The 19,291-nt window shown below is 43.1% G+C and overlaps 1 protein-coding gene across 1 annotated transcript in view; it reads right to left on the reverse strand.

The window, feature by feature from the left end:
• Slc30a6 (solute carrier family 30 member 6) overlaps positions 1 to 19,291 on the reverse strand; it is a 28,433-nt gene that overhangs the window by 1,317 nt on the left and 7,825 nt on the right. The window contains exons 3-13 of the mRNA XM_057769375.1: positions 19,141 to 19,225; positions 15,263 to 15,305; positions 12,966 to 13,031; positions 11,238 to 11,318; positions 10,758 to 10,793; positions 9,924 to 10,018; positions 9,264 to 9,312; positions 8,874 to 8,993; positions 5,167 to 5,269; positions 3,950 to 3,997; positions 2,863 to 2,931 (exon numbers count right to left, since the gene is read on the reverse strand). Coding sequence (XP_057625358.1) covers positions 2,863 to 2,931; positions 3,950 to 3,997; positions 5,167 to 5,269; positions 8,874 to 8,993; positions 9,264 to 9,312; positions 9,924 to 10,018; positions 10,758 to 10,793; positions 11,238 to 11,318; positions 12,966 to 13,031; positions 15,263 to 15,305; positions 19,141 to 19,225 — 795 coding nt within the window. The remainder of the gene's footprint in view (positions 1 to 2,862; positions 2,932 to 3,949; positions 3,998 to 5,166; positions 5,270 to 8,873; positions 8,994 to 9,263; positions 9,313 to 9,923; positions 10,019 to 10,757; positions 10,794 to 11,237; positions 11,319 to 12,965; positions 13,032 to 15,262; positions 15,306 to 19,140; positions 19,226 to 19,291) is intronic.

Consider the following 19,291-nt stretch of genomic DNA (forward strand, 5'->3'; position numbering starts at 1 on the left):
AGGCAGGAGGATCTCTGTGAGTTTGACACCAGCGTAGGTTCAACTGAGAGACCCTGCCTCAATATGTTAGTTAGGGGGTAATAAGAAAGATAACCTGACATCAACCTCAGGCCTCTATACACCTGTCCACAACCCCCACACACACATGAAAATGCACTACAGGAGAGAGCTAGTTGATACAGCCATTCTGAAAGGCAATTTGATAATTTGTATTAAAATCTGTAAAAATTTGATTATTCCGTAATTTACAAAACTCACTTCTAAAAACTAATTTTTCCTTTTTTTTGACAAGGCCTTGGTTTGGCCTGGAACTTGCTATGAAGACCAGGCTGGCTTTGAACTCACAGAGATCTACCTGCCTCTGCCTCCTGAGTCCTGGAATGAAAGGCGTGTGATACTATGCCTGGCTAAAAATCTTAAAAAACAGTCATGGGTATATATAAAAATTATTTCAAAAACTGTTCATCACAGCCTACTTAAACAGGACAAATACAAACTCATCTAAGTGAGCACCAGGGTTCGGACGAAGGCATTCGAGGATATTACATAAAATTCTACAGCCAGTAGAGCAGATGCTGGGGAGCCCAGGTGTGTCCTGGTGGCAGAGTGGAAGCAGAGACACCGACCGACCTACAAACCCCAAAGCAGTTAAACAATAGCTGGAGACTGGAAATCCAAGACAGGCAACCGGAGAAAGCAGCAGAGAGCAGAGGGCTCTGGCACACTTCAGGGACGGGCAAGCACACTAGATCTGCAATGGAGTCCGGTGAGCTTACAGAGCTCACCAGACACAGCTCCTGTCTAGGACGAAGGCCCACATTAAGAAGATCTGGGGGGGGGGGGGCTGGAGAGATGAGGGATGGCTTAGCGGTTGCAGGCACTGGCTGCTCTTCCAGAGGTCCTGAGTTCAATTGCCAGTGCCAGGGATAACATGGTGGCTCACAGCCATCTGTGATGGGATCTGATTCCCTCTTCTGATGTGTGTGAAGATGAAACACTCATATCCATAAAATAAATGAATAAATATTAAAAAAAAAGAAGAAGAAGAACTGGGAAGAGAATCTACACTGAGCCCAGCAGAAAGTGTGTGTGGGAGGTTAGGCCAACAGGAGCAGTCAGGAGAAAGACAACTCTTCCTCATTAGATCCCCACATGTTTATAAATGCTGCCCTAAGTAAGCCATTCTTCATTTTAAAGTTCAGGAGGGCTGGAAGGCTTAAAGACAAGCAACAGCGCTGGGTGACACTGTGGCACACCATTAATCCCAGCACTCAGGAGGCAGAGACAAGCAGATCTCTGAGTTTGAGGCCAGCCTGGTCTACAGACTGAGTTCCAGGTCAGGACTGAAGGGGGAAAAAGTGTGTGTGGGGGGGGAGTTATGGGGTTGGAGAGAAGGTTCAGTGGTCAAGAGCACTGGCTGCTCTTCCAAAGGCCCGGAATTTAATTCCCAGTAACCTCACGGTGGCTCACAACTATCTATCTATAGTGGGATCTGATGCCTTCTTCTGGCATAAAGTCATACATCATACATGCAGATAGAGCATTCATATACATTAAATGAATAAATAAATAAATAAATCTAAAAAGAAGAAGAAAGGACAAGCAACAGAAGTCATGCCTTTAATCCCTGCACTTGAAAAGCAGAGGCGGGTGGATCTCTGTGAGTTTGAGGCCAGTCTGATTTACGCAGAGAGTTCCAGGACAGCCAGGGCTACACAGAGAGACCCTGTCTCAAGACAAACAAATGAGCAACAACAACAACAACAAAAAGAACAAACAAACAAAAGTTCATGTAAGACAGATGTGACAGTGCATGCCTAGAATCTCAGTATTCAGAAGGCTGGGGATAAAAAGTCTTGTGAGCTCAAGGCAATCCTGGGATACAAGACTGGGCTCCAGAACAGCCTAGTCTGCAGAATGAGATGCTGTCTCAAAAGAAATCAAATAAATAAACAAACAAAAAATATGTATTCGGAGAGTAATAAGAGGGAAAACTGTGAAGCATGAGGTCCCAGATTCAATTCTCCACAGCTCCAACAACAACAACAGCAACAAAAAGCCTCCAGTAGTATCAAGGTTAAATTAAAAAGAAGAAAGAAGGGGCTGGAGAGATGGCTCAGAGGTTAAGGGCATCGTCTGCTCTTCCAAAGGCTCTCAGTTCAATTTCCAGCAACCACATGGTGGTTCACAACCATCTGTAATGAGGTCTGGTGCCCTCTTCTGTCTTCCAGGCATACACACAGACAGAATATTGTATACAAAATAAATAAATAAATATTAAAAAAATAAGAAAAAGACCCTTTAATCTCAATAAAGAAACTGAACCTGTCAGTATTTTAGATGTCATTAAATAGAACAGAGAATCCAAGCTTCTGTGAAAATGGTTTAAAGATTTATTTATTTATTTATTTTTTGTGTGTTTTGCCTGCATGTATGTTTTTTTTAAAAGATTTTATTTATTTATTATGTGTACAGCATTCTAACTGAACGTTTGCCTGCAGGCCAGAAGAGGGCATCAAATTTCACCATAGATGGTTGTGAGTCACCATGTGGTTGCTGGGAATTGAACTCAGGACCTTTGGAAGAACAGGCTGTGCTCTTAACCACTGAGCCATCTCTCCAGACCCTGCATATATGTTTGTACACTTTGTGTGTCTGGTGCCTGCTGAGGTTGCCCAGGACTGGAATTAACAGAGGTTGTGACCTACCATGTAGGTGCTGGCAACTTAACTCAGATACTCCAAAAGAGCAAGTATTCTAAACACTGAGGCCCCCACTATGAAAATTTTAAAGAAATTCTACTGTAAGTTTTTAAGTTTAAAAACCATGTTTAAATTACAAACGAACTTGCAGAAAGCATACCAATGAGCCAAATCCAAGGGTCCAAAAGTGTTCATTTCGGACTTCTAAGACCCCATCCAAGGTAGATACCTAATCAAAACACAGAGCAGTTTATCAGTTACCTGCATTAGACGTAGCAATGTATGCATTACAGACTTGCTGGAAGCCTAGACATGTCTCAGCTAAACCCTGAGCAAGGACACACATCAGCTTTCAGAGGTCTCAGCTAAACCCTGAGCAAGGACACACATCAGCTATCAGTCTCAGTTAAAGCCTGTTTGTTCAGTCCTGACCCAGGCTGCCCCACTCCTTGAGCCAGGTGCAGCCTGTTCTCAGCTTTACCGTGCTATAGTTTTGTTTTTGAACAAGGTAGATAGGTTTGTGACAATCATTTGTGGTGCCTGCTTTCCTCTGTAGGGTGTGTATGTCCATGTTAGTTGTGTCTCTGCCTGGCTCCTCTTTTAACAAACTTCTATTTGAGTGTAGGCTGTCAGTAAATTCCAGCACCAGATACAGCCATGGGGACAGTGGTAACAAAGACATAGGCAGGGCCAGGGTTCAGGCTGGGACATGCATCCAGCTGTGTTGGAAAAGTGGCCTTTGGGACTGACAACCAAGAACTGAGAACAGTGTCAACATCCTAACCAATATTTCTTCTTCATTAGCAGGCGGAACTTTCTTACAAACTAAGAAGTCAGGTGGATTATATTGCAGACAGAGACTTTTGCCTTGTGTCTTCAGCTCACTCCCTTCCACGCGTGCTTCCAGTCAACTTAGCTTCCAGACTGAGCAGCTGCTCAGTGCCCACTTCCGGCCCTGCGCTACAACCCCCACTGTAGTGAACACAAACCCCCGAATAGAATTCTCGACTTGAATAGATTATACCCACCCTTTAACTTCCCTAACATAAACTTTTTAAAAAATGACCTATTCACTGGGCGGTGGTGGCACACACCTTTAATCCCACCCAGGCAAACAGACCTCTGTGAGTTTGAGGCCAGCCTGGTCTACAGAGCGAGTTCGAGGACAGGCTCCAGGGCTACAAAAAGAAACCAAAGAAAAACCCAAAACAAACTAAGAAAAAGACTTCTTTATTATTCCATCTTACCTCTCTGATCAGCTTGTCCAACTGACCAATAACATGAGGTGGTGTAGTCTAGAAAAATAAAATAAAGCATGAACAGCCTAGGGAGAAAATAATTTTGTAATAATGATTCTGAAGCCTCCTTCACACCCATAAACACATTTCACACCAGCCTTTGATTTTTGACATGCGTCCTACTATGATTTAGAGAAGAGGTCTCACTGGCTCAGTAGGGTGATATCACTAATTAGCACACACTCATTTGTGGGTTTTTTGTTTGTTTTTGAGAAAACTTAGATTAAGGAAAGAACTGCTGAGAGTAGGAGGGGCTCCCAGAGAGGAAGACGCCAAACTCTTTTTCTTATGAAGCTGCTCTCTCTAGAATTCCATGACACTTAAGGAACCAACCAGCCAGGGGCTGAGTGATGGCTCTACAGTTAAGTGCCCTCACCACTCCTGTGTGTGGTGAGACACACCTTTGGAGGATCTCTGTGACTTTGAGGCCAGCCTACTCCACACAGTGAGTTCCAGGGCTGCTAAGGAAATGAAGGAAGACCTTGTCTCAAAAAACCACAAACAAAACAAAAGGACCAGTTTGGTTCCCTAACTGGAAGATCTCGATTGCCCCTAACTCTTGTTCCAGGGGACCTGAGCTCTCTTCTGATATCTGAGGGCTCCTCCCTGCACAAGCTGCACACACAGACAGATGCTCAGGTGCACACCATCCAATGACGGGAAATAAAAAAATCAATGGTAGATGGGCACTGGTGGCGCACGTCTTCAATCCCACCACTTGGAGGCAGAGGCAGGAGGATCTGAGTTCAATACCAGCATAGTCTACATAGTGAGTTCAGGATGGTCAGGGCCTAGAGAAACCCTGTCTTGAAAAACAAAACAAAAACTAGACTATGTATAAAACCCAGAGCCTATTTACCCAAAGAAATTAAGTCTCTTAAAAAATACTCAATAATATTGCTTTCGTTTAAAATTCAATTAGAGGCAAGTAATTGTAAATTCATGATCGCATGCCACAGGAACACAGAAGAATGTGAGCCTAAAATATTACAGAGCAATGAAATCCCAACCAATTTCTGCTAAACGAGTTTCAGAAATTACTGTGTGACTTGGCTGCTAACACAGCTCTTCACTCTTTAATATTTTAAATATTTATATTTATCTGCTAGTACACATGCCAGGTTTCTACCTGGTAAGAGAACACGCGATGCCGACAAGAGCCTCACCTGGAGAAGGACTTTCCCACTGTACACACTCATGGGATACATGGTGCCGAAGGTCATCAGGGCAATGGCTATTGCAGATGCGGTGTCTACAGCAAAGTAATTACTGCAAGGAAAAACAACTCTCCATCTTAAATGTATAGTTCATCTTACAATTGATAACTAACAGTAATTATCAAAAACAAAATAATTTTTAAAAAATCACAACAGCTACTACTGTCAAGAAAGAACTTAAGAGGAAAAAAAATCCAAACAATCCCCAAAGAGTCAGCTTTAAGAATCCCTGCCTCTCAAAGTTTAGTGGGAAAATAATAACGTCAATGAGTGTGCAGGGAGACGCTGAGCTAAGCGAGCCTTGCAGCACTCTCCACTTCGATGGACCCCACACCAGAAAGACCGCAGACCTGAAACAAAGACTTCAACCACTAATTTCTCATTCAGGGATAAATGACTTTCATCAATGATTCCACCCATTTGCTCTCAGAAATTCTTGCGTTAAGAACTTAGTACTGAGTTGGGTGTGATGACCCGCAGTTTGAATCTCAACCATTAAAAGGGAGGGGCAGGCAGAACTCTAAGTTCAAGGGCAGCCTGGTCTACAGAGCAAGTTCTAGGACAGCCAGGGCTACACAGAGAAACCTTGAATTAAAAAAGGCAAAACAAACAGAAAATTTCAGTTTCCCAGGAATCTGTTACAGTGACATTATAGCTGAAGGATTATAGTGCATCAATGTTTCAAATTCTAAAGGAGGTGGGGGCACATGCCTTTAATCCCAGCACTCAGAAGGCAGAAGCAGGTAGATCTCTGTGAGTTTGAGGCCAGCCTGGTCTACAAGAGCTAGTTCCAGGACAGGCTCCAAAGCTACAGAGAAACCCTGTTTCAAAAAACCAAAGCTAGCCGGGCGGTGGTGGCGCACGCCTTTAATCCCAGCACTTGGGAGGTGAATCTCTGTGAGTTCGAGACCAGCCTGGTCTACAGAGCTAGTTCCAGGACAGGCTCCAAAGCCACAGAGAAACCCTGTCTCGAAAAAACCAAAAAAAAAAAAAAAACAAACCAAACCAAAGCTAAACCAAACAAAAACAACAACAACAACAAAAAAAAAAACAACAAAACTGGACACATTTATGTCCCCTTATTGGGGGGGGGAGATAGAAACAGGAATAAGACACAATTTCTGCTGTAGACGAGCAAGAGTACACAGATAAAAGCTACAGTGTCGCACTGTGTGTGTTAGAGAAGTCTCAAAGTGGTCATGGCACAGACCAACATTAGGGAGGTAAAAGCAAGAGGATCCACACATGGCCAGCCTTGGCTATGTACTAAGTACTAAGCCCCAGGTCACCCTGGGCTACATGAGGCCTTATCGTAAAAACCCAATAAATAAAGTAACAAAGTAACAGTAATGACCAAGCCTGAGTCTCTATAGGACATTACTGACACACAGAGTGAGCAATGAGGCTACCAGGGTGGCCCTAATTCAGGGCTAGAGAGATGGCTCCGCAGTTAAAGGCAATTGTGGCTTTCCCAGAGACCATTTCCAACACTCACAACGTCTGCAATTCCACTCCCAGGGCATCCAAAACCATTCTGGCTTCTATGGGCACTAGGCACATACACTGTGAAGACATGCATGCAGACAAAATATCCTTACATTAAATAAACAAATGAGAAGTTGAGCTTTCAGAAATGAACAAAATGATGGGAGGAGATATTCCAAAAGTGAAAGCAACATGGGCAAGGGGATGAAGCCCATGATGCAGACACAGACACAGGTCTAGACGGGTGCTGGCTGGTAAGGTTTACAGAGAAGGTTGATTGTACAGGAGCCAAAGCTAAAAGCCTTAAAGTTTTACAAACACAGGGATCTGCAAGTGGAAAATCCTGCCAGTTATCGGAAGAGATGGTGACGATATAAGTGGTAACATGGAAAATGACTATAGAGATGGGTGAGAGCGAAAACAGAAGTAAAGACAGCGATGATGACAACGGCTTTAAATAGCAGCAAAATAGCAGAGGAGACAAAAGCACATTAAGAAAATACTGGCTGGGCAGTGGTGGCGCACATCTTTAATCAGACAGGTGGATCTCTGTGAGTTTGAGGCCAGCCTGGTTCCCTGGTTCCAGGACAGGCTCCAAAGCTACACAGAGAAACCCTGCTTCCAAAAAAAGAAAAAAGAAAGAAAGAAAGAAAAGACTGAGTATGCGTGATGATCAGTTAGACCTGGCTTGAGGAAGACACGGCAAAGATGGAGATATAGCAGGCCCTGAAGAATGCATTGAAGTTCTTACAATACACACATGCTACAGCGAGTCTACTTCTGGGTAGACACCGCCAGACTGCAAGCAGGGACTGAAATGGTGACTGTATACCTCAGTCCACAGTGCCATTATTCTCAGCAGAGAAAAGGTGGGATCAATCCAAATGTTACTGGCAGATGAATGGGTAAACAAAGTGTGGGATTAAGCCTCAAAAAGAAAGGAAATGCAGATATATCCAACATGATGACCTGTGAAAACATTGCTATATGAAACACAAGCCAGCCACAAAAACATGATTGTATGACTTTACTTATATCGTAGTTAAAATGAGAAGCCAAATGTAGAATGGTGGTTACCAGGGATTCTGAGAAGGGAAAATAGGGAGGTATTATTGGAACGGGCATACAATTTCAGTGAGGGATGATGACTGTACAAAAGCGTGAATGCACTTAACTATATGTTATAAAAACGCTCACAGTGAGAATAAAATCCCAGCACATCAGGACTAGGGAGGTGGCTCAGTGAGTTTCAGCGCTTTGCCTCTCAGGCCTGATGCTGAGCCGGCTCACTAAAGCTCTTGTAACAAGCTGGATGTGGTGATCTGCATCTGCACTGTAATCCCAGAGTTCCCACAGTGAGACGGGAGGCAGGGATAGGAGCAGCCCCAGAAGCCGATGGGCTAGCAAGTCTGGGGCATGCAGCAGATGTGAGGGATCCGGCTTCAGCAAGGCAGGAGGCATGCACCCAGATGCTGGCACCCAAACAAACAAATACTAGAAGAGAAAAGAACGTGTGCACTGCACTGCACTGGGAAGAGTTGACAGCTGACAGTCGACTCACACAGAAAATGTCAGAAAGAGGTTCCACTGATGGGCCAGGATGCTCAGGTGCGGAAACACGACCAGGAGTCAGGGAGCTAACGCCTTGGAACTCAATGTAAGTATAAAAACGTAATTGCCTGTGACTTTTTAAAAAATATATAAAAAAGATCATAACAACTAAGAAGCCATTACAATACACACCACTGCCTAAAGGGTAAGTCAGTCAGACAACTGAGCTGTAAAATGTTGATCTAAAGGCAGCTGTAATGTCTATTTTTAAAAGGCTTTAGTTTTATTTTGAAGCTGCCTGTTCTGGCCTGTTTGCCTTTCTCCCTCTCAGCAGCAACAGCAGCTCTGACCTAGACAGCCCTCCTCCTGCTGTTTGCCCGTCATGCCAGCAGGAGGAATTCAATCATTTTCTGGCTCTCATTATAAACTGTGGTGAGGAATACTGACGCCTGTTTCCCTTATTTTTTCAGATGGAAACACTTGAGGATAAGGCCTGACCAAGTTGCACAGGGAATTAGCAAAACTGCTAGAAGCCTAGCCCCAAATCCACCTTGTCAATGTCCTTAAAAAGCAGGTCCCAGGAGTCAAAAGCACACCTGATAGTAATACAATATACTCACTTAATTTCAATCAGCATGTATGTTATACACAGAGCAAACGCCCCAGCAAGGTCAATCAGGACAAATGGATTCATACGGGGCAGGAAGATACTGCTGAGTCCTGGGATAATGCCACACAAACTGTGAAAGACCAGACAGAGTATTCGTTAGAAGAATTCACGCACTATCAATACAAACATTGTTACAGATAAGGTGGATTTTACATCTTACAGCGCGAAGAGGACTCGGGCACAAAGATCTGCCACTGTAGGGAATTCTTCTGCGCCATGGGTTAGAGAGAATGAGAACTGAACTGAGAGCAGCTCATGCAGTTGATTTCAGCTGCAAACCTGAGCTTCCGGATAGAAACACCTCTGGGGATGAAAGCCAGAAAGTTCCACAACATCTTACCTTCGACTAAGGTCTGCCACATGCTCTTGAAGCCAGCTCGTACTAGCAGCTTTAAGGAGAAAATACTTAAGTTATCTCTATAGAAGAATAAACCATTACTAGAAAAACAAGTTCGAGTTTGCAGTGTCCATGTAACATGACAAAGGGCAATGACTCTCTTCACAGCTACAGCTGCTTCCCTTGTCTTGACCAAACACTAAGTCTAAAGCAGTCTCAACTTCCACACACAGTCAAAAGAATTAGAGGACTTGACACATGGCTGGTACATTCAATGTAGCTTTAGGGAGGGACGGCAAGACGGCTCAGCCTGATGACCTGAGTGTGAGCCTTGAGAGCCACGTGATGGAATGAAGGAACTGATTCCCCTGGTTGTTCTCTGACCTTCGTGTCATGTCATGCAGCCCTCCCCACAAAGAGTAAATATATTTTTTAAAAGGTTACAAGGATGGGCAGTGGTGGCACATGCATTTAATCCCAATATTCGGGAAGCAGAGGCAGGCGGATCTCTGTGAGTTTGTGGCCAGCCTGGTCTACAGAGTGAATTCCAGGACAGCCAAGGCTACACAGAGAAACCATGTCTCGAAAAACAAAACAAAACAAACAAACAAAAAGAAGCCCAATAGATTTTCTAATAAACAGTAAACTAAACCAAAGACATACCTTCAGAGACATAAGCAAAAGGCTTATTCCGAATAGAAAGCATCGTGAACAGGTTGAAAGAAAGAGCCACAAAAGTACCAACTAATAATCTTCCCCTAAAAAAGAAGAAAACATTCACCTCGAATTCTTTGACAGGTAATTCCGGTCTGTAACTTCAGCATGTGGAAAACAGGGGAGAGGGCAGGGAGAGGGATGGCTGTACCGGTCCGCACACCAGAATCCAAACTTGTTTCTAGAAACAGAGCTTGCGCCTTATTTGCTGCTGCTCCACTTACACAGGACCTGATGGGCCTCTTAAGGGAACTCGGGCCAACACGCTAGGCGAGTCAGATGTTCCTCAACTAACTAGCAAGAGCCCACAGAGTTGGTGAGCAGTGGGCGGAAAATGCAATCTTTTCTAAAGGTCACACGGAAAGTTCTGGGGGTTAAGTGTTAAATGATAGAACACTTGCGGGAGCTGGTTTAGTGTGCTGACCTAGGCCTGATGTTACAAAATCCTTCCTATGCCATTATAAAGCTCAGGGTCTGGGGACTGTTAAAGGCAAAAGGGAAAGTTGGGATTTGGAGGTTCTCTTCCTGAGATGTAAGTGATAAGACACACAGCCATCCTCTGAACTCTGACGCTGGACAAAGTAATAACGGAGCAACTAGTAACTAGGATTAGAAATAACAGTAAATTACACCCCAAATAAAAATCTTTGGTTGGAGATGTGCGTCAGTGGTAAAATACATGAAGCCCCGTGACTGAGATTAAGCCTCATGGCTGCAATAAATAAATAAATAAATAAATAAATAAATAAATAAATAAATAAATAAATAAATAACCCAGCTTACGTGTGTATCTCAGGCTGCTCCAAAAAACGTTCTGCACTAAAAGAAAAAAATATATATCAAGTAAGTTCTGTAAGTTATAAACCTAAACATCCATATTAAAAACATGGTTCCATATTATAAATACATAGTTAACCCACCCCAAAGTTCATACAAATCTCTTAGTATGTTTAGTGGAGATGGTGCCAGGAGATTAGCAGGTAGGTTTTACTCAATGTGCAATGTCAACATTCTTCTACCAAGCCCACTTCAACGGGCCGCTGAGGAAGTCCAACCCATGACTGAATTTAGTGCTACCACAAAAAAACTAGAGGTGGAAAAGAAGGAATCTGAAAAAAGAGAAGGGGTCTGGAAGAAGAACTTGTCCTATCGGAGCTCCAGCACTGTCCATTACAATCTGCATGTCACTCAAACCGTCACTGGAGTCTCGCATATTTCCAACTGTCACAGGTGAGGCTGATCATAATACACACAAAAATGTACCTTTCTTTTAGTATAAAGAGAGCTCCCAACTGTGCCAAGACAGTAGACGCAAACACAGCCAGGACTTCTAATCTTTCAAACCTGAAATCAGATAATTAGTTTGAATGTCAAAATCCCTCAATTAATAAACCAGTTTTCCTAGAACATATATACATTCAAATATTTACTGGCTCAGTACATGTATGAGCAGCCTAATGGTAGCCAGCTCCTGGACTACAGGAATTGTAGATGAGTGTATTGACACAGTGGATAAAGATGATCTGGTTGTGACATCTCCACCTTCCTGACTGTCAGGTTGCTTGCTCATGTGTGTCCTTCCCAAAGCTATGCAGAAAAGGACCATCTTCCCCCACACAAGAGAGATGTTCTTCAATCAAGGGCATAGACTTTCTATACCCCCTCCATAGCACCTGCAAACAAGCTCCCAAAGACAATGCAACAATGAAAACTGGAACAACAGTATCTATTTTATACCTGATTCTGTAACCATTTATGGCCATTATTTTTTGTGGAAATAACCATTATCATAAGAGCTAACACTTACCCGACCCATTCTGTACTGGACATTACTATCCGTGTGATTTCTATTAAACCTTAAGTACTGTACTGGCTCACCTTGACTGAATAAAGAAACACCTACAAGACTAGCAAAGCACACCTTGGGTGAGTCTGTGGCGGTGTTTCCAGAAATAATTAGAAAACGAGGGCTCTAAAGTAATTAATGCACTGGTGCCTTGACGGTCATAATTCGGGAGTCCTAACTGGAAGGTGGCAAAGGGAAGAGATGGGGACTAGCTAGAGGAAACAGTGCGCGTCATGCCCTGTGATCTGGTCACTTCCTGTATGCCTCTTTGCTCTGCTTTCTGTCCTCCAAGGAACAGCTGTCTTCTCCTGTCCTCTCCACAACGATGATGCTGTGCTCAGCCTCGCATGGCCAAGAGACCATGAACTGAACTCTCAAATAGTGAGCCGGAACAACTCCTTCCTTTGCCAAGTTGTTTTGCGGTATTTTGTCATTGCAACATAAGAATAATAGCACGAGTCATTACGAGGGTGCCTTCATGCTTTCTAACACAGTCAGAGCCCTCTCCATTAGAAAAAGCACATCTTTCAACTCTCAGTGAGTCCCATAACCATAGAAACAGAAGCTTCACAGTTTTGTTAGCTCCCTGATAAATCCAAAGTCTTACAACAGAAATCTATCTCCATCAATGCAAAATATTGAAATATATCATTGCACTTATAAAATTCACTTGTTAAAATTCTTCATATCATTCAAAAATATTAAAGAGCTTACTGAGATGAATTTGTTAGTATTTCTTTCATAAAATATAAAACAACTGAATATTTTTATTTTCATTATATGTCATTTCTAGACTCTTCCTAGAAAATATTTCTTACGTACGTTCACTATCACCATGTCACTAAGCAGGTGACATTTATTTCTATCTTCCAGAAATACTATAGCCAGCACTCTACCATTATTATTTTAACAAAAATTATTATTATTATTTTTTTTTTTTTTTTTTTTTGATTTTTTGAGACAGGGTTTCTCTGTGGTTTTGGAGCCTGTCCTGGAACTAGCTCTTGTAGACCAGGCTGGTCTCGAACTCACAGAGATCCGCCTGCCTCTGCCTCCATAAGTGCTGGGATTTGGCCACCACCGCCCGGCCAAAAATTATTATTTTAAGCAGAAACTTAGCAGAAAATAAAATGATCTGGACTTACCCAAATGAGTAGACAGGGCTAGGCTTCCTCATCATTACCCAGTAGCTTATCAAACATGTTATTAGACTAAAGGAAAACAAACTTTGCATTAGAACATTAGAAAAAGGACAGAAAGACAGTGGGGCTTTTGTTTGTTTTGGTTTTTTTGAGACAGGGTTTCTCTGTATAACTCTCTGTCCTAAAACTCCCTATGTAGACTAGGTTGGCCTATGAAGTAGTTGTTTACAATAAGGGTTTATTTTACTCTGTGTGTGGATGCACACGAGCGCGCACGCACACACACACACATATACACACACACGTACGTGCATTTGCCTGCAGGTGCAGTGGAGGCCAGAAGATAGTGTTGGATCTTCTAGAGCTGAGGACACAAGTGGTTATGAGCCACCTGACGTGACTGCTAGCAGCTTACTTGGGTCACAGCAAGAGTAGCAAGCACAGAACCCTCTTTCTAGTTTTCCAACAAATTAAGTCTTTAGAATCCCTTGGTTGTTGAGAACTATTCATATATAGTAGGTTAATCACAAATTATAATTCCTAGTTAACCTTATTGATCCTCCTAACACATGCTTCTCTGGATGACAACAGCTTTAAAGTGAAGACTGAGCGAAAGAAATTGTCTCACACTAAGTCAGCTACACAGAACTTCAATCCACAGTTCATCTATGTGGCAGGCTCCTTACTGAGTCTGGGCCATCTCCCACTCCTTATGGTGCATGCTGCCACAGTGTCCATGAGAGATGAGGCAGGTAAAGGGCATAGGCACTGTGCGTGGTTAGGACACCATGGCCATAGACATCTGGGGAGGAAAGGGTTTATCTCAGCTCAGAGCTCTCAGGTCACAGTCCATCCCTGAAGGAAGTCAAGACGGAACTCAGGCAGGGCAGAGAAACCTGGAGGCGGGACTGATGCAGAGGCCATGGAGGGTACTGCTTACTGGATGGTTCTTCATAGTCTAAGCTTGCTCAGTCTGCTTTCTTATAAACCCCAAAACCATCTGCCCAGGGGTGGCACTAACAATGTGGAACCCTCCCACATCAATCACGAGTTACAGACTTGCCAACGGGCAAATCATATAAAGGTATTTTCTTTTTTTTCTTTCTTTCTTTGTTTTTCAAAACAGAAACTTGCTCTGTAGACCAGGCTGACCTCAGACTCACAGAGATCCATCTGCTTTTGCTTCCTGAGTGCTAGGATTAAAGGTGTGAGTCACGAATACCCGGTTGAGGCATTTTCTTAACTGAGAGCCCCACTTCCCAAATGACTCTAGCTTGTATTAGCTGACATAAACCTAGCCAGGATGGAGTGGATGTAGCATTGTGTCCTTATGTCAGGGCTACCTGAGCACCACGTGATAACAGAAGACAGACTGAGTGACTAACAGGCAGGTCTACAGTGTGTGCAAACTGCACACAGAGATGATTCATGCCCTGGGCTGGGCGAGTCAGGACAGTGCCAGAGTTCACTACGCTGCTCAGAATAGCATGCAATGCAAAGCCTGTGAAGAAATAGCTTATTTCTGGATTCTCCACTTAGATTTCCAGACTGCAGTTGGTAAAACCATGGATAAGGGAGACTACTGGAAACATTAAGTTTGTCAAAGGTAACTCAATTTGGAGAATTGTGTGATTTTAAAGTTTTCTTATAATTAATGTGTATTTGTGTGTGCACTTGAACACAGGTGACCAAAGACACCAGAGCCTGCTGAAGCTGTTGTTTCAGGCCATTGTAAATCACCTGACGTGGTACTAGGGGAACCTAACTTGGGTCTTCTGGAAGAAGAACACAGGCTCTTAACTACTAAGCCAGTGTCCAGGTTTGTTTTTTTTTTTGTGTGTGTGTGTGTGTGTGTGTGATTTTAAGTACATGATTTGTAATTTTTATGTTTGTTTTTGGATTTTTTTTTTCTTTTTTTGCTGTTGTTGTTTTTGAGACAGGGTTTCTCTGTGCTGGAGCTCACTCTGTAGACCAGCCTGGCCAAAACCTCAAAGACATCTGCCTGCCTCTGCCTCCCAAGCGCAGGGACTAGAGGCGCACGCCACCACCGCCCGGCTTCTGTTATATTCAGCGTGTGTGCATCCTAAGTTTATGCCTGGGTGTTCACTTCCTGTTGTTAGAAGGGGCAATGTTTTCTTGTTACACCACTGGGTGCTGTCATTTGTGTTGTCCATTTCTATGATAAATCTACTTATTTAGCTAGTTACTTTCCTTTAAGCAAAGATAGGTTAGTAAATAAATCAGTGTAGTAAATTCTTGTTTGTTGTCTTTAAATTTTAAAGGATATTTAAAAAACTTACCTAAAAAGATCAAAAATGGTGAGGTAAGTATAAGCAGTTAAAGCTGCAAAACAACAGACAGACTCGTTAACATGCGCTTAATCCACTTTCATTACTGCTATCTTAGATGTGGGTGTGGGGTGCTGAACCCCTAGAAGCAGAGGTACAGATGGTTCATATGGGTACTGAGAACTGAACTGAGGTCCTCCACAAGACTGACAATCATTTTTTTTTATTTATTTTATGTGCATTGGTATGAAGGTTGCAGACAGTTTTGAGTCGCCATGTGGGTGTTGGGAATTGAACTCAGGACCTCTGGAAGAACAGCCAGTGCTCTTAACCACTGAGCCATCTCTCCAGGCCCCAATCATTTTTTTTTTTAAATATATTTATTTATTTATGCAGTATCCTGCCTGTTGGCCAGAAGAGAGCACCAGATCTCATTATGGGTGATTGTGAGCCACCATGTGGTTGCTGGGAATTGAACTCAGGACCTCTGGAAGAGCAATCAGTGCTCTTAACCGCTAAGCCATCTCTCCAGCCCCCTACCCCAATCATTTTTTAAAAAGATTTATTACAGATATAGTGTTCTGAGCACAGAAAGTTACGAGCAATCATGTGGTTGCTGGGACTTGAACTCAGGACCTCTGGAAGAACAGTTAGTGCTCTTAACCTCTGAGCCATCTCTCCAGTTCCTTTTTTTGGGGGGGCTGGGTGTTGGAGACAATTTTAAAAAATATTTATTTTTAATCTTTATTTTATGTATATGAATGTTTTTACCTGTAGGTATGGTGTACACTACACCTGTGCAGCACCCACAGAGGTCAGACGAGGGCACAGAATCCCCTGGAACTAGAGTCACAGGGGTTGTGAGCCACCATGTAGGTGCTGGGAATCAAACACAGGTCCTTTATAAGAGCAGCCTGTGCTCTTAAACATTAAGCAATCTTTCTAGCCCCCTCCTAATCCATTTTTAAGATAACAAAATACCAAAAGAATTTGGAGTTCCTGATCAATTTTATACATTTGCAATTTTATACTAAATATGATTAACACATACAGTCAAAGTAGTGTAAACTTAAGTCAAAAACCAGAAAAAATAAAGCTGCCAAAGGCTGAAACCCTAAGGGCATTCTTGTGCCTGCTTCTGGCATCTGAGTACTAGTTTTTGTTCTTATCTTATTTCAGATTTATGTATTAAATTCATAAATCGAGCAGCCTCTTTCCTCCCCTTTCTCCTCTCCCTCTTCCTCTGTCTCTCCCTCTCTCCAGAGTTGGAGACTGAACCCAGAGCCCTGGCGCAGAGACGCTGGGCAGGCGCGCTGTCACTGGGCTGCACTCACATCCTCTCATACTGTTCAGACGTCAAGGTGCAAGAAGAAAATGACAGACGTTCTCTCTAATGGAATAACTACTAAGCTCTAAAAATCTTACTTATAAACTGTACAAGTTAAAGTTTCAACAGAACACACTAAGGAGCTGTGTGGCACAACTGGCTTGGAAGATGATTGACGGAGGCCGTTTGTCAACAGAAGATTTTTCTCTTGTTTTGTATTTTTGTTTTTAAACTACAGATCATGGGGACAGAGAGCTAGCTCAGTGGGTAAGCACACTGGCTGCTCACCCAGAGTTCAATTCCCAGCACCCACATGGCAGCTCGCAACTGTCTGTGACTCCAAGATCCGACATCCTCACACAGACATGCATATAAACTAAAAAAGAAAAATAACTAAATTATAGATCATTTAAAATGTCATGTAAAACAAGGCTAGAGATGTGGCTCAGAAGATAAAAAACTTGCCTGGAGCCGGGCGGTGGTGGCGCATGCCTTTAATCCTAGCACTCGGGAGGCAGAGGCAGGCGGATCTCTGTGAGTTCGAGGCCAGCCTGGTCTACAAGAGCTAGTTCCAGGACAGGCTCCAAAGCTACAGAGAAACCCTGTCTCGAAAAACTAAAAAAAAAAAAAAAATTGCCTGGAATATAAAAAGCACTGGGTTCAATCCATGCATAAAATCAAGAATGATGGCAAATGCCTATAACCCCAATACTGGAGAAGTAGAGGGAGGGAGCAGACATTCAAGGTAATGCTGGCTGTATAGTGAGTCTAAGACCACCCCGGGCTACATGAAATTCTAGTAAAAAACAAAAGAAACAAACCTAAAGAAAGGAAAAGTAACATCCAATCAAATAACTGAACTCTACTGTTCACAGGGATGTTTAAATATATTCTTGTAAAAATCAATGCAGGGCCAGCAAGATGGCTGAACAGGTCCAAGCCCTTACTACACCAAGCTTGACACACCTGGGTTTGATCCCTGGTCCAAATGGTGAACAGAGAGAAGCAATTTCCACGCTCTGATCTCCACACATGTCTCCCACTTCACAAATAAGTCAATTTGCCGGGCGGTGGTGGTGCACGCCTTTAATCCCAGCACTCAGGAGGCAGAGGCAGGTGGATCTCTGTGAGTTTGAGGCCAGCCTGGTCTACAAGAGCTAGTTCCAGGAGAGGCTCCAAAGACAATTTAATAATATTTGTTTTAAAAAGCAAGCAATCGAGGGTGAGAGAGATGGCTCAGTGGCTAAGAGCAATGGCTGGTCTTCCAAAGGACCTGGGTTCAATTCCCAGCACCCATACGGCAGTTCACAACTGTCTATAAGTCCAGTTCCAGGGGATCTGACACCTTCATTCAAATACACTTGCAAGAAAACACCAAAGAATACAAACAATAAATGAACAAATAAATAAATAATTAAAAGTAAATAAACAAACCAGAAATTTTTAAATCATTTGAGCTACACACATTCAAGAAAAACACATCCTATATAAAGGAAAATATACTGCCTTAGGGTTATATTTTTTAAAAGATTTATTTATTATGTATAGAGTGTTCTGCCTGCAAGCCAGAAGAAGACAGAATCTCAGTATGGATGATTATGAACTATCATGTGGGTGCTGGGAATTGAACCTGGGCCTCTGGAAGAGCAGCCAGTGCTCCCAACCTCTGAGCCTTCGCTCCAGCCCCGTCTTAGGGTTGTCATTGCCGTGATGAAATAACATAATCAAAAGTAACTTGGGAAGGAAAGGGTTTATTTGGGTTACATATCCTACATCACAGTCCACCGAGGGAAGCCAAGGCATGAACACATATAGGGCAGGAACCTAGAGGCAGGAGCTGATGCAGAGGCTATGGAGGAGTGCTGTTTTCTGCCTTGCTCATCATAGTTTGCTCAACTTGTTTTCTTGCGTTGTTTTTTAAGATTTACTTATTTTTATTTTATTTGTGTGGATGTTTTCGTTGCATGCATGTATACATACAATACACGTGCCTGCTGTCCTTCAGAAAAGGTCACTGGATTTTTTAGATATGAAATTACTAACTAACCGTTGTTAGTTGCCATATGGGTACTAGGAATTGAACCCAGATCCTCTGGAAGAACAACCAGTACTCTCAATCATTGAGTCATCTCCAGCCCCTAAAACTTGACTTTTTTCCCCCTTAGAGATAAGGTGTCTCTATGCAGCCTTGGCTGTCCTGCAATTCACTCTGTAGACCAGGCTGGCCTCGAACTCAGAGATCCACCTGCCGCTGCCTCCAGAGTGCTAGGATTAAAGGCGTGGACCAAATGATTCTATTACACTGCTTTCTTATAGAAGCCAGGAGCACCAAGTCAGAGTGACACCATCTACAGTGGGCTGCGCCCTCCTCTACGCAACACTAAGAAAACCCTCTACTGGTTTGCCTAGAGACCAGCCTCATGGAGCCACTTTCTTCACTGAGGTGGCCTCCTCTCAGATGACTCCAGCTTAAGTCAAGCTGACATAAAACTAGCCAGCACACACACCTTTATTTAAAATCAGAAGCAAAAGTGAAGCTGATAAACCCAAAAGGGTCACATACCTATGCTGTTAGTAGAGCTGCACCACATGAGCAGGAAGCCCGTGCACAGCACGTTGACCGCACCAAAGAGAAGGATCTTCCAGGACTGCGGGAAGAAAAAGCACGCCCGTTCACACAATGTTGACAGAGTTCACAGATCTGTTCAAGCTGC

Source organism: Chionomys nivalis, chromosome 1 (assembly GCF_950005125.1).
Source record: "Chionomys nivalis chromosome 1, mChiNiv1.1, whole genome shotgun sequence".
Lineage (NCBI taxonomy): Eukaryota > Metazoa > Chordata > Mammalia > Rodentia > Cricetidae > Chionomys > Chionomys nivalis.